The sequence below is a fragment of the Pararge aegeria genome, chromosome 7 (assembly GCF_905163445.1).
Source record: "Pararge aegeria chromosome 7, ilParAegt1.1, whole genome shotgun sequence".
NCBI classification, from domain to species: domain Eukaryota; kingdom Metazoa; phylum Arthropoda; class Insecta; order Lepidoptera; family Nymphalidae; genus Pararge; species Pararge aegeria.
The window spans coordinates 7,142,578-7,158,678 of NC_053186.1; the positions used below are offsets into that span (position 1 = coordinate 7,142,578).

A 16,101-nucleotide genomic window follows, 5' to 3' on the forward strand; every position below is an offset into this window, starting at 1 on the left:
TATATATAAAATCCTCCTGGCCGTATCCAGGAGGATATTACCACAGCGACTCCTTCTAGATATTATGAACTTACCTGATGTGCTCTCAAGTGACTAGAATAACCACTATTCGTTTTAAATGTGCGATCACATTGACAGCACGTCAGTACTCCACTGGCCTTTATCTCATTACGCCTAGCATCTTGCTCAGCGCGCCTTTTAAATTCAAACTCCGATACTTTTTTATTTACGGAGTGTCTCTATCGTGGCCGATCTTCTGCCTCAAATTTCCACAGTGATGGGTCCATGTCACATCTCTTCCTGTGCCGCTTTAGCACATCTTTATATCGCAAGAGTTGCCCGCTCGTTTAAGTTTCCCAACCTGCAATTCGGAGTTAAATATGCGCTTAGCCACTCTTTCATCACCCATTCCGGATATGTGTCCACACCACCGGAGTTTGATAAAAAATATAATGAAACAATAGAACTTCTTAAAGGATAAGAGTAAATTAGTAGTAGTTTAGCAAACGGTAGGTTTATTTAACAAAAACTGGTTACACTAATGATGAAAACTACCCAGAACTATCGACTAATTTGTTGACTAAAAAATAATAGGTAAAGTGAATAGGCGTAGATCCCCGGGACGGTAATTTGCGATTCGCAATGTTTGCATGATAGAATAGATTTATAATTCGCATACATATGTTATTGGTCGGGCATATGTTGAAATATCGCTATCTTTATTATCAGTACTGAAAATCATAAAGATCCACAGTTTGTTTCTTTAATTGCAATTACCAGTCTTCATCATCATGATCATCATCATATCGAAATATTACCGGCCCACTACAGGGCACGGGTCTCCTCCCACAGTGAGAAGGGGTTAGACCGTAGTCCACGAAAATGGCCCAGTGTAGATTGGTGAACTCCAGATACCTTTGAGAACATTATGGAGAATTCTCAGTCATGCAGGTTTCCTCACTTTCTGTTTTCCTTCACAGTTTATGCAAGTGATATTTTAATTCTTTAAAACGCACATAACTTAGAAAAGTCAGAGGTGCGTGCTGGGATTCGAACAAGGCCCCACGAAATTGAAGTCGAAGTTCCACCCACTGAGCTATAGCTATATATATATATATAGCTAGACTTCGCCACTTAAATGTTTGTTTAAGTACCCAGTGTGACCAAAATATTCCCTTAGCCGCCTCGTAAGACACCCACAGCAAGGATTTTGAGTTTTGACTTGATTTATTTGTGTCAATAATAAAAAGTTACTAGGTATATAGAAGTCTGTTTTCCCAGGGAGTTTCGGAAAACCTTGATTATACCTAATACCTTCTCGTGTGTGTGCCTTTCGGTTCCCCTTGTATGCGGCCTAATACCGATGGAAGGGGCACTATAATTATAATTTGAAGTTATTATGTTTGTTAATTTTGATTTTGTTTTTTATTTCACTAAAAGTTAGCCCTGACTGAAGTTAAGTGATGTTGCCCTCTAAGATAGTAGTGGGCTAATCTGTTAGGCTTTGGCAGTTATTAATTTATATAGTGTACCTACTATACTGCGAATATTGGTCATTCAATATTCTCAGAGTACCTCAACAATTCACGGAAAAATACTGTCCACCCGTCATGGAATAGATACCATTGAGCACTGCTGTCCAAGAGGGCGTTGAATGTGTGACGGCCGATTGCCATAGTGGGCAGCGACCCTGCTTTCTTAGTTCAAGGCCGGGGGTTCGATTCCTACAACTGGACAATGTATGTGTGATGTACATGTTTTCAGTTTCTGGGTGTTTTATCTATATAAGTGTTTATGTACATCTATTATTCATAAAATTATTCATCAGGTATCTTAGTACCCATAATACAAGCTACGCTTAATTTTGGACTAGATGGCGATGTGTGTATTGTCGTAGTATATCTAAAAAAGAACGTGGTATAGGTGACATGCAAAAGCGTAACAAGAAGGGACCACGAACATTTTTTTTTTTCGTGGAGGTTAACATCCTTTGCGGCAGGTATAAAACACAGTTGATTACGAAGATCTGGAGCATTGACGTCTACTCGTAAGATTTGGCTAACTATTTAGTCGCAAGTTCATCGAACCTCCAGGGAGTTGAATCTTAAAAATCCTAAAAGAATTTTGTTGTATTAAACCCAATCGTGCCTTTTTGTTACACACAATTCTCTAAACTACGGTAAGAAATCAAAAAATAGTCATCATCATCATCTCCATCAGCTCTGGATTGTCCTTGTCGTGATCAAGCAAACTTCTCCTTTAGAGTTGGTCCGAATCAACTTTCTTCCAACTCCAAACTCCTAAACCTCTTATGTTACCCCTTAGGTTTACTCCATTGTTCGAGCGGCGCCACGGTTGTCCAGGTCTCTACGCCAATTTGCCTTACGGCCAACAACTTCTTACGGCCTCTCATACCATCCATGCAAGTGCTATCGCTTTTAACAAAGAACACAATGAAAAGTATGGCACTTTTACTTTCAGAATCTATTAATCTAGGTTAGAGGTTGGTGTCTCTAAACTAAGTTTCAATGGCTCTGTCGGATGGTCGGAGAGAGAGCCGAAGAGAAGAAATGTAATTTAACCCGAATTAACTCTACCAAATCGCCTCGCTTGGTTAAAAATAGTGATTGATAACAGATAACCAGTGTCGGTAGTGTCTATCCTGCTTGCAGGTAGTGGCGTGGTGGCCCGGAAGTTGTAAATTCCGGAACGTGAGTATTCAGCTTGTCGGCGCATTTACTGCCCACTTCCGCCTGCGGAAGTAGCTCTGTGCCGGCCCGACGACCCTCTGTCTGCCCGCGCCTACCTGCTGGCCCCTATATAGCTGAAACCCCTTTCATAAACGACAAAATCAGATATGGTTCGAATTTAAAAAAAATACGTGATACTTTTGTTGTTACTCGGCTTACAAATTCTCGTTTTTTCAAAATTGTATGGGTACGTCAACAGATTCTAAATATAAGAAAAAAGATACAAGGTAATAATACAACAACAGTTGCGGTTGAATTACTTAAAAAAATTCAAAGAATTTCACTCCGACCTGCATATTTGCCCCGCAAACGCTGTAGGCGCTCCGACATACGAACCCACCCGTCGGTATAAACCTAGGTATAAAATTATAAACACATCGTAAACAATTAAATTTCTTGATCATGCCGAAATATTGCACATATTTTGCCTATTCGTTCGTTTTTTTAATAACTTTATAAATCCCTATAGTATGTATGTAAGGTTTTCACCCCTAAGCTACCACGGGAGCAAAATATATTATCAATCTGAGCCACAGTGAAGCTTTGCGTCGCATCGTCAGCGGCCACAGTTAACCAATGGCATCATTCTGAAATTATTGCAACGTTATTGACGTAAGCTGATATTGAAGACCTCTGAAAATGGATTTTTCGTCACACTTAATCGTAAGTCGTAACGAGAACCTTACTACATCGATATAAGGCTCACAATCCAAGATATTATACACGCGTATTTTATTTCAAAAATTATCGTATTTGTGCTTTATTTATGAAGATATGATGACGATTTAGTTCAGTTTGTAGCTCACTGCAAGTTTTATGTATGCAGATGGACCATTTTTATTTTAGTCGGATAATACAGATTATTTTTTCACCTACAAAAAGGCGGCATACCTATATCTTATGCGGCTAAAAGTAGTAGACATTTCCTTGAATGAACAAATATTTTTACCCTCTCAATTATTATAAAAAAATGAACGTTAAATTTTAACAAATTATTCAGAATACATAGCTAGTCAACTTTAAACATGTTTTAAATACGAAAATATTCCCTTTAACATATTTTTAATGTATATGCTGTATGCAACGAACGATGCTGGTTGTATATCGATTTACCTTGGCGAGCGAAAAAAAACCGCCCGCCATTTCCCGTAATTAATATTTTGTTAGTATTTTTGCTTTTTGGTCCATTGTAAATAATTTAAAATAACCAGTTTCAATTGGAAAGTAGAGTAATAGTAGATTTAACTTTGTCGGGAATAATAATCGAGGCACTAATCGCGAGTGAATAACCTGTTTCGACCAAAATCTAGAGAGCGCCCTACGAAATTTCCATACAGTGGAAAAACAGCAAAAAATGCTCAGTTATTTTCTGAGCACGTATTTAAAGTTTATACTGTTTTTTTCCTCGCAAGTGTGATGAAAATCTTCGTATTAATCGCGTATGGTACCTATATTACATGTTACACTCTCGGCTTTATTAATGCATTAGCTTAAAACTCATGCGTCTAATATCGCCTGCACTGTAAAATGCAACATTACAGTACTTGATTCATAATCTACTAGTGCATACTTGTAACTATTTATTTTTATTGCGTTAGCTTCAAATTCACGAAAGTCGATTAAAATACACGAAGACGATTACTCATGAGGAAATACTTTAAAGTCTCATTGCGTTCTATTGTACTATAAGTTTGAACATATAACTTTTTATTTTGTAATTTAACAATATTTTCCATTAAGAAAATAATTTCTGCTATTTTTTTGCAGGCTATATTTATTAATCAGCATACCAATATGTATTTTAATTTTAGTGTAAATTATTTCAATTTTAGCAAAATTAACCATTTCGTTTCCCTATGCTGTTGTTTGTCAATAGCCACATGGTCAATGTTCTTTGCCTGTCTTAAAATGTACAAATAAAAAACAACAACATAAAAGACATAGTAAACTATGGAGGGTAGAGGTAAGGAGAGTCATCTTATACGGGAGAAAAGTTAAAAAAGTGTCCAGTTGTATGCGCTAAATAACAGTTCAAAAATCCTCCACAATGGCGCTGGTGGATGCACAGGGTATGGTATGAATGTAGCAATCGTAGATGAATTGAAGTATGCCGAGTTAAAAAATGTCATTATCGACTAAAGTAGTTAATTATTGAGAATTTCAACAACTTACGTTGTACAAAATATTGTGGTAAATATAACCTTACTTCCTTGTTTATTTTTCAAGCCTACTACTCTAACAATATTTGGCGCTTCTTTTAAGAGTTACCTTGATGCAAATGTGGCGCCATCCTAATTTAATACATTTTGACGGACACTTTTTCATATACACAGATGATCCTCCTTACCTCTACCCTCCATATAGTAAACTAAGCGACGATTGGCTGTTCTGAATTCCCTTTTTGAATGTTTTACCACCGTTTTCCAAGCGCAGTTTAGATAAAGAACGCCAATTTTCCGAACATGAGATATGAAAAATAATTAAGTAATAGGTATACTTAGGTAACTACTTATAACTAGATATTAATATTGAAGTCTGTTAAATTTTTGATCCTATTATGTAGATCAATCATTATTAACTTACCGTGACGGCACGGTAAGGCGCGTTTAAATGTTTTATTTTCAGTTGACTGCGCTTGACTGCAATCATACCAAGTTATGTAGTAGTTTGTAAGTAATTATGCAGTCTAGGTGGCAGCAAGCGGTAGTATGGTAGTGTGGCTAACGGTTTCTATTTAAAATATCAGAAATAAATTCCCAAATTATCCCCCGGGTTCTAACCCCTGTCCTTCAACTTTTAAGACTAAGTATAGCGCCCATCACTGTAACACAAAAGCCGTCAACTGTTAATTTAGCACTTATTTAGAACGAGCCAAAAAAAATCCTTAATGTCGCCCGCCATTTCCAAAAATAAGTTTGGCGGGAAACTGTAAATAGCATGAGGGTCCGGAAACAGCCCTTACATATTCATACAGATTCAGCATAACTAGAGAATCAAAATATCTCAGTACAATATGAGGTAAAACATGTTTTATTTTGATTCCAATAGAGCCTTATTTTCAAAATTAGGAATATAGCATATAAGTTGTTCTTAATTGTATACCGATGCGGAAACGATTAGTTTCAGAGCCACATGCTGACAGGAACAGGATGCGTGAATTCATTATTGATTCTCAAAAACAATCTTGCATCTCGCTCTTTCCATTGTCGATTCAAACGTGCGAAAGAGTAATAAAAACCGCACCCGCATCCGGCTCCCGCCATAAACCGACGCCGAAAGTTGCTATTTGCAAGTAATGCGTTTTGCAATATAAACCTTCATGCAATGTGTTATGGTTGAAACTCTTTTGCGCATTCGAGGATATACGATGTTTTTTACTACTTAATTTAGCGGTATCTTGCATTAATTTGTGTTTTCGTTCATTCTACATTTCATTCGTGATTTGGCAGTTGTCAGTATTCGACGTGTCTGGTTGAGCAGGCGTTTGTTTATTATTTCGCTGTGTTTTTTAAAAGTATAGAAATTAAACCACAATTGATTAGGTTAAAACTGTTCTGCATTTTGCAAGGAATGTAATGTAAAAAAATAGTGAAAGTGAAGTTAATGCAGTGTAAAAGAAAAGGATTCGCAGGTGTTAATAAATATAACGTAAGTTATAATTTTTAATTTTTAAAAACCCCGCCTGTATTTAATATTATTATCGCTGATTTCGGATAAAGATAGGATGGTCATCAAACCAACGTACCTACTACATTTTTTTTATAATGTTATTGCATATATCGGTCGGGATTTGACGGAGATACCGTCAAATCCCGACCGATTTCGATGATCCTCATTTCATTTGAAATTATAAGTAGGTAATTTATTTTAAGGTTTATCTAGTGTTTTTTAGTATTTATCCCATTTAATGAAGATATAATGAATGCCGTAAATACTGAACGTTTCAGTAGTTTTTTCCCGACTGATTTCAAATACTTCAAAGCAGTCGTGGACGGAGGCTCTAATGGCGCTGGTCGATTGTTGTTTGTTGGAACCACATTCCGCCGGCTGCGAGTGTACAGGGTGTTCTTTGTACTATATCTGAGAAGCTTTTACAGTTTTAGATATAATTGCAATCATTATCCGCTACATAGGTAGATACATAGCGAAGTGTCAAGCATGCATTAAGTAGTAACTATTATAAATATACATTTCGATAGAGACTTAACGAACTACGAGAAGTTGGTGGTAGTGTTCCAACTAAGAAGATCCTCGCCAAATATAAATAGGGCCAATTTAGGCAATACGATGTCCTGAATTCAATCGACGTCGAACAGAATGAAGGAGAACGAAAATTCAGCCTGTTTTCTTTTTGGATGATTTAAATAAGAGTCCTCGTAAAATGAACCGGTTTTTTTTTTAATACCTTTTTATGTGTATATCAAAAAAAAAAGCCTATAACTTTGTGAGAATCACGTCGGCGACTAGCGCCCGCACTTGATTCCTGTAGGGCGTAGGTATACAAGACGTGAAGCCGCCGACAACTTCCGCCAGGCTGTGTTGGCGGGTCAGCGGTTTAGGTATATCCTAGGCTCCCATTTCTGCGAAACGTCCTACAGCTTAAATAGTAACATATAAGAATTTTATAAATGACTGACTTAAGAGATGAAGCAATGAGGCTAACTCGTACGGGACCCTGACCAAGTATCAAAACCCGAGTTCGGTTCCCCATACTTCCGTATACGATAAAACCACCCTGTAGGTGGGTTGGCGCGCGGCGTTTCCGCCATCGTCGTAATCGCGTAACGACTTTCGCGCGCTTCCGGCGTCAGACACAATGGCGGGAATGTCTTGACAATGGTACCCTCAGGCGATTGTTTTTTGGTCTGTATTCTGTGTTTCGAAAAGAGAACAGTTATACAAATTGTTATAACACGGGGAAATTGACGCAAATTAGTTGCATCTTCGTATACTCTGCATATTGGAGAAACCCTGTTGGAGTTGAGTATACGCATTAAAGTAATATAATCATCCCAAAAACAGTTTATATATTTAAAAAAAAATTGAAAAAATCTAAATCCTTTCATTTAAACCAGGGAAAATTTAAACCACTCTGAGAAAGTAGATGCTTTCCGCATTGGAATTTGCTTCTTGTTTGTCCAACTTAAAACTATTTTCAGTGCAAGTCATGAGTGCGTGGAATGGTGCCACGAATGCTGGCTGCGTATTCGCGCTGAACAGCCAGGCTGATCCTCTGCGTAAATAATTAGCCAGCCTTAAATAAATACTTGACAGAATTCTTATCAGTTTTCATCCTTTATTGTTTTTTGTTAAAATATTTGTTTCTAAATTTCCTATTATCTATTTAACGAATACAACTCGCACTTGGCAGGTTTTTTGTAATGCTACACGATCGATACGTTATTTGTCTATTATACAAAAGTAATTGTATTGAATGCATGCATGTTAAACTTCAATACCCGATGTATTGATTGCTTTTGTTTTTGATATCGGAATATTCCTCCGCATAGATGTGCAGAAAAAGAAGTTTCGTTAATTAAACTTATGTAAAGATCGAAGACGCGGCGCGCGCCCCGCAGCCGCCATAAGCATCTGTCCGAAGGCTCCTGTTACGGCGAACAATGAGCCATAAAGCAAACAACATAAAGACTTACAAACGGCAGCGGAAGTGTCGATTTCGATTATGGAACGTCCGTCCGTTTGGCGGGAACAAGGCGCGCGCGCTTCCGCCCCTCGCTGATATCAGGGAAAAATGCGTGTTATACAAATCTCAAGGGATAAAGGAATATCTCTAGATCATAAATACGAGTACGTTGAATAAAGGACAGACCACGCACATTTGTATCGTTGAATCTACTTGCGTTGCAATAACAACTTTTCTCAAAACTGTCCATAGAAGAAACACATTGGAATTCGAATGAATAGTTGTCACTTTAACACATACGAGTACATCAAACACAAACATACGCACACACGCGCACCCTATTATTACTGTACTCATTACATAAACGGACCTACATATTTAACTTCATCATAATATCAACCAATTACCGACCCACTACAGGTCGCGGGTCCTCTCCTACGTTGACAATAGAAGGGGTCAGGCTGAAGTCCACCACGCTGGCCAAGTGGGGATTGGTGGGCTCCACTCGCGTTAGAGAGCTTTCAGATATGCAGGTTTGCTTCCGAGGTTTTCCTTCACCGTTAAAGCAATGACATTTCATTCCTAAAAACGCACACAACTTAGAAAAGATAGAGTTGCTGAGGTTTGAACTCGTCCCGCCCCCATAGGTATAGGTACTTTCTTTTTATTCTATTACAGATGTAAACGAATGTTTCCTTTTTCATGGACTTGAAAAAAGATTATTAATCGATTCCGTTATTGTTTTTTAATACCATTCAATAAAATGCTAATAATTAAATTGCCATCGTCGAAATGGCTCTGTTGGTGCAAAGTTAAGGTCCTTCGAAATTAACTTCTAATCCAAAACCTAAGATGAACAATTGAATTTAGTAGTGCTATCCTGATCTACACAGAAAAGTAGGACAAAAATAGCAGTATTAAATTTAAACTACTAACTCAAGATTTCGCACCATTGACACTTAAATCATCAGATCATATCATTACGTGACGTAATCGCATTATATAAGCCGATTAGGATGATACCTTAGTGATACAGCTAGATATAGCTTTAAGGTTGAAGTTCTATCTGAGGTCCGCGGGTTACAAGCATATTGGTGTGGTCGCAAGCCACCTAGCCTCTACAATGTATGCCATCACTGGGCAGTCCTTAGCCCTGCGCTAATAATCCTCAACAATGTGATCGGAAATCCGTTGCACACAAAAATCGGGAAATGAGAATACAACGCTGAACACGGCGCCCGGCGCGGAAACCGAACGCCCATTCAAAATCTGCCATTATGTCGCCGGAAACCGGATGTGGGTCACGCGTCCGTACTAATGACGGATTAAAATGGCTGCCATTATGTAATTATGTCGTAGGATGTTTTCTTTCAGCTTGTTTTTTTTTTTTCAATGTAACAGGATGCGGTAATAGTCGCTCACCGTCCTTGGCATCTGGCTTTAACGATCACAGATTTGAGATAAGCGTTCCGAGAATACAAATAGTTGTATTTGTTAAGTGGTCTTACTTTCGGTTCATTAGTTCGTAAGGGCTTGCGTCTCTGCACGACCCGTGTTATATTTTATGATTTTTTTCATTAGTTCTGTGAAAAGACCAACTTATAACTGAAAATATTATAGTTAGTATTTTGTAGCCATCTGAGTCTATACGATAAAATCCCTGGTGTACCTATTCATTTCTTAGATGTAAATGTAAAAAAAAATGCGCATAATATCCGCCTTTTTCAAAAGTCAGTTGAGTCAGCCTCTAGATCAGTACAATAACTGTGCAAAGAGTGATCTTCTTCCTGACCGTGACGTGGGTGCAGGTCTCGGGTGGATCTTTTACTTTTTGCGCTTATAATATATAAAAATCTAAGAAGAGATTAATAATAGTAGGGTATTTGAACCTTATTTATCATTTAGCGTACGAGAAACCTAATTACTAGACGAATCTCTTTGGGAATGTGGTGTTATTTTTTTATCCACAATTTACTCGCTGCACACCTACGCTTCACACCTTCTCGTGGGACAACCGCCTTAGTCTGCGAACACAAGAGGTTCGCGCTCTTGGGACTCATTTACCTTAAACTTTTTTTATTTCAATACGTTTTGAATTCCGAAAGGAACTATATCGAGAAAATATATCTTTTTTTATGTATTACCACATCATTTTCTACATACAGTGCTTTAAAAGCTCCCTTTTTAGCGATTTCATTCGAAGACTTTCACTAGAGCTTCAGAAATGGCTTAGGCCTGCCAGCATGTTTTAGCACCTAATGATAACAGCTGTGTTTGTTCGTGTTTGCAGCACAGCATGCCAGCGCCCGCAGCCTGCGAACGCGTGCGCGGTGGCGAGCGGTTGGGAGCGTGCGGTGCATGGGCTTGCGCGGCCGACGACGACCTTCCACTCGGTAAGACACGCGTCGATGCCAATTCTATTGTAAGAACGAATGAAAAAAAATAAAAAAAAATAACGTGTGTGTACACGCTTTAGAAGTTATACTTCTTTGGCGTAACAAGATAAAAATGTTTTTAATAATTTAATATTTTGCTAACAATAGGAAAAAGGTAATAAATACATTGAGAGTTTTATTATAACGCATTATCTAGTTATCTCATTATCGAACAACCTAATTTCACTCAACATCCAAATTTGAGATTTTTGTACAATTAAATCACCGGAATGAGCCCGCAGACTTTGACAATTGAAAGTGTACACTGTCCTTAATGTACTTTCTGAAAAACTAAAATGTTTACTATAGCTAACTTCAGGGTGTCGGTTTTTTGTGAAGGTGTGTGCGCTCGTAAAAAAAATTCTCTCATAAATTTTCACTAACGCGTCAAAAGAAGTATGACTTCAATAAGAATACATAGTGCAAGTCAGATGTACTTACTCTCAATTTTATTAATCTCACAAGTTTTAAAGTGTGTGTGTAGGCCTCTATAATTTCAATCCCGGTCATCTAAGTTAGGATAAAATATTTGTGGTTCTGACTTACAAACATGTTTCAAGTGACTATAAAGCAAACTCAATATTTTACATTATAACATTATGCACAACTCTTAGGTAAGGAGGTTTCACGATGATTTCCTTTACAGTTTAAACAAGTGATATTATTACTGCTGGTATTAAATTAAAAACGCGCGTAAGCCAGAAAAGTTAGCGGTGCGTGCCGGGGATCGAACTTGGTAATCCGTAAAGAAAAGTCTTACCCAATCTAATCACCGCTATATGGTATAAAGGAGTGCTTACAGACAAAGAGTAAAACATAGCTAATGCCCGTTTCTCTAAACCTAATAATCATCACCTAAACCGACTGCCTATTGATTTATGCGATGTCTATAGAAAAAAACCAACCAACTCCTAGGGTGATAACAATTGGTAAACGGTTGATGTATGCCTAGGAGTCTCCTTAGATTAGGCGATACTCCAAACTATGGCTGTATGTTCTTAATTCTGACCTACTGCCATATGAAGAAATGCTAGTGTATTTATTCACATAGATGTTCTTGTCGGGTGCATAACTTGGTTTTTTGTCATCAGATCCGCGCCTGTGGAGCCGGCACGAGGTGGGCGAGTGGGCAGCGAGACGCGGCGCTCGCCCCGAACGCTTCCCCATGAACGGCAAGGCGCTCTGCCTCATGAGCGGCGCCATGTTCGCGGCGCGAGAACCCAGCCTCGGCCCGCGGCTTCACCAGGTGAGTGTTAACATACCCCATGGCATATTTTAAGACTCAGCGGACTGAGCCGGTAAGATTAGCTGCCCCATTAATGGAAAACCTGTTGCATTGGAACAAAGTTGGGAATGCTCCCTTTGTGTTTTTTCATGTAACCATGTTTTGTACTCACTCAATGGGATATTTACGATTTGCCCCAAAACACCACGCGGGACTTTGTTGGTGACCGCAGTATTTGATAGTAGTAGCGCAGAAGAAGCTGCTGTCCGTTCTCCGCTCTATTCCCTTAGTCGCCTCGTACAACAACCGCGTCAAGAGGAGTGGTTGTGACAACTGTAGTCTGATTTGCCATCACCACACGGCGTCCTTAATACAATATTAAATAATTTTACTTACTACATTTTAAATTCATTGTTTATTTGTTTATTGCAGGACTTCCGGCGGCGTCTAGCAAAGGCGCTGGCACTGCAGGAGCTGCTAGAGAGGTTGCTGACGCAGTGACGTCATTTGACTGTACGCATGTTACGTCCAGTGTAATGTGGAGCAGCGGGCGCGTCCGCATGGAACATATCAAGCCTCTAGGGGCAAGTGGCGCGGAGTTCTGTTGCCGCAAAGGCCGCTTCACTAGTCGGGAGGGTAGATTAGTTGCTGAGATATATTTATTGAGGCTATTTTGTATTTATTTACTAAGAATTCCAACAGGTTACAAAAGTAATCGAAAATTATTACTTAACTACAAGCTAAATGAATTATTATGATATGATTTGGAGCATTTATTAGTTACCTCATCTGCCTTTTGCTTTCTCATAGGAGATACGGTTTTAGACCCACCACGATGCTCCGATGCGGATTAGTGGGCTTTAACGAGTATTACCACTAGTTAGTAATGATAAGCGTGAATTACGGCTTTACGCTCTCTCCGAGTCACGGGGGTTGAAACCGCCAACATTCTAACTCCAGGATGGTACTAAAAATGCTTTAATAAAAAATACACAATACCGTATATAATTATTGGCCCTATAATATAACCATTAATTTATCTTATAACTGATAGCCTGCTCTTTTTGGAATACAAACCCCGCCTGTATTGGTTGTATGACCAAGTAGACGTAGAACTGCCCTCTGACGTGATACGGGGATAGAACCTCGTGCCACTAATTAATTATTAACAATTTGTATATTTGTAGCTCATTAGTCTTAGAGATTTGTTATCACTCATACATCGCACGATCTAAGTTGACCGGCCTAAACTCCAACTGTCGGAGTTTGCGCATCCCACAATGCATGCATCAATGTGAATTCCACCCCAAAGAAGACTGCCCAGTCAACTTAGAACGCGCGCACTGTTTTTGTTCCTATTAGATTCAATCTTCAGAAATTTCTAGTGCATAAACGAGATGTAAGAGTGTCCTTCGCTTGCCCGCGTATTGTAGAGTTATCTTTTACGACCATTAGCTATTCATATAAAATGTAAGATTGACGTCATCGCATAGATCACGTTGATTGAGGCACTTAGCCATTTATAAAAATATGACATAGGAATAATCTATGCAGTTTTTTTTCACGCTCTGACATTTGAAACGAGCTCCCGTGCGTCAAATGAATCTGGCATGAAACTTCGTGTTAAATTTTGTTCTGTCAAAGAAGACCTTCCATGAGTAGGGTGGTATATTTCTTGGTGAAAATAATATTTTTACTGAAATAAAGATTAATTGGTGGATTTAGACCATCAGAATTGGTTAAACATTCTAAAATTTTGTACCGTCTCCTTTTCATACTGTTGAAAAACAACAAGGTTTTAGAGTTTGAGTTTTAGATGTCTGTTTATGATTTCCCATAGGAAACAAAAAGAGGACATCAAAAACACTTTTGAGAAACCGACTCCCTAAACTCCTTTACATAAATACTAAGTAAAAATTAATTTACTTCGTAGAGATGTTTTGAAGGCATAACAGACGCCGGGAGTTGGTAACGATCAACAATGTTTACAATATTGTTTATAATTTATAATTTTACAATATTTACAATATTTATATTAGTAATGCATTTAATAGAATTACAAAACTGACAGGATTTGCTACCTATATCGTGGCCCATGTGCAGTTTAGCTTGCCCCTGCCTTAGGTAAAACTATTATAAGCGCCACCTAGTAGCACTGTAGGTAACTATCTCCTTTGGAAGTATATTGAAATTCTATTGTGTCGTACTAGATGGCGCTTACGGTCGCTTAGAAAAGATAACTCGAACCATTTTTTATTACTCCTCTGACACCGAAGACCTATTCCTAAGCATTGTTCTAAAGGATTATAATATGTATTTAAATGAGCAGCGCGAGAGGTACATTGTAAAAACAACAGACTTAATGCGGTGTGAAGGTACGCTGCTTTAGGGGATTTAGTAAGGCCAAGAAATATTTTTGGTATAGTCCTTATGTTCTCAGGGTTTTCGACCCGGGTAGGCACAAAGCAGAAAGATATAATGAAAAAAACCTCCACCTTTCCGAGGTAAATAAAGATTGTGGGGTAGGCAGTGTTTTTTGCATATATGAAGAGTACTCCACTGCTATGGTCCGCGAGTGACCATGAATGTTGTCTCAACTTATTGTTAAATCATATTTTATGTATTGTCACATTCGAGAAAATGTATCATTTCAATTCAATTCATCAATCCAATTTCAACATTCGTCTTTTTTTTTGTTTAATTAACATAACAAGGAATACTTGCAACGCGCCAGGCACACTTAGTTCTAGATAATTATAAGTAGTATCTCATATTATGTACCGAATGACAAATTTGTAGATAATATTTTCTAGTCAGGTCAGGGTGTAAATATATTATTTTAATAAAAATAACATGTTTTATTTGCCATATTTCGACTGGATTGTTGGAAATTTATAAAATTTATGTAGATGACATATGCCCGTTTTCATGAAACCTAGGCATCGGCTTAATCGAATGCCTAAGACGATGTCTAACAAAAAAAAAAAACGTTTCACCTACTCTTATATGATAACTATTGGTGAACGGTTGAGGTATGCCTAGGAATCTCCGTAGATTAGTCGTTACATATTGAGGTATTAAATTAATCGTCGTTAGTAAAAACGGGTAATACTGCCACACTCACAGAGCCTTTTGTCCCCAAGCAGCTTTGCCGTGTCTCGGTTTGAAGGGCTGTTGCTTTTGAAACCTTCAAGTAGGCAATCTGCTTGGTACATCAATTATAACTGAATGAGGGTTCTGTATAGTTTTAATGAAATAAAAAAATAAATATACCACGACAATGCACACATCGCTTATTTTCAACTAAATATGATAAATCTCATCGAAATAGGAGAAGTAACCACGCTGTTATACCATAGACCTTTACCATGTAATGCTAAATTTGCCAGTAGACAATTTAAAAGTCGATCAATTTACCTATATAACAAACTAAATAAAATCCTAAAATTATACGCAGCTATTTCAATGCAAGACTGCATTAACTATTTGGCTAAACAAGTTAAATTACAAAGATACCGAGGAATTCTTGAATTTGCAAATTTAGTTGATAAACACACACACACACGCAAGCACTTATTATTCAAAATTAAAAATTCCAATTGCATATATCTCAAGTAGGCATAATATAAGCATTTTTGAAACGTCAAGTATGTTTCTAGAAACTCTATACATACACGCAACCACACAACCACACACACACTAATGTGCACACACGCAAACACACACCCAAACACAATTACACACTAACATACCCACACTCACACACACACACTATTATTAGCATGTTAGATTATAGGTTAGATTATATTATACTTTGTTTTGCTATGTTAAGATAGATAAATGTATACGGAGGAGAGCGGGGACCCTGAGACACAGGTTTTATTTTTAAACTTACTTCAGGATTCCCAACACTATTGTAAAATGACTAATATTTAAACAATAAATTTCATTTCAATTACCAGCATGACCAACGCCTCGTGCCCTCCGAGGCAGCAGGTTGGCTGGCACCGCCAAATTTATAACTCTAGACATGGGCATTGATTCTGA

At 38.0% G+C, this 16,101-nt stretch overlaps 1 protein-coding gene across 1 annotated transcript; it reads left to right on the forward strand.

The window, feature by feature from the left end:
• The first annotated feature begins 7,917 nt into the window (after window positions 1-7,917).
• On the forward strand, window positions 7,918-12,971 carry LOC120625020. Its single transcript, XM_039891930.1, has 5 exons — window positions 7,918-7,987; window positions 8,815-8,927; window positions 10,685-10,787; window positions 11,921-12,075; window positions 12,487-12,971. Exons 1-5 carry the CDS (start codon window positions 7,918-7,920, stop codon window positions 12,553-12,555), a joined length of 510 nt encoding a protein of 169 aa, XP_039747864.1. The 3' UTR covers window positions 12,556-12,971.
• Window positions 12,972-16,101: the final 3,130 nt, after the last annotated feature.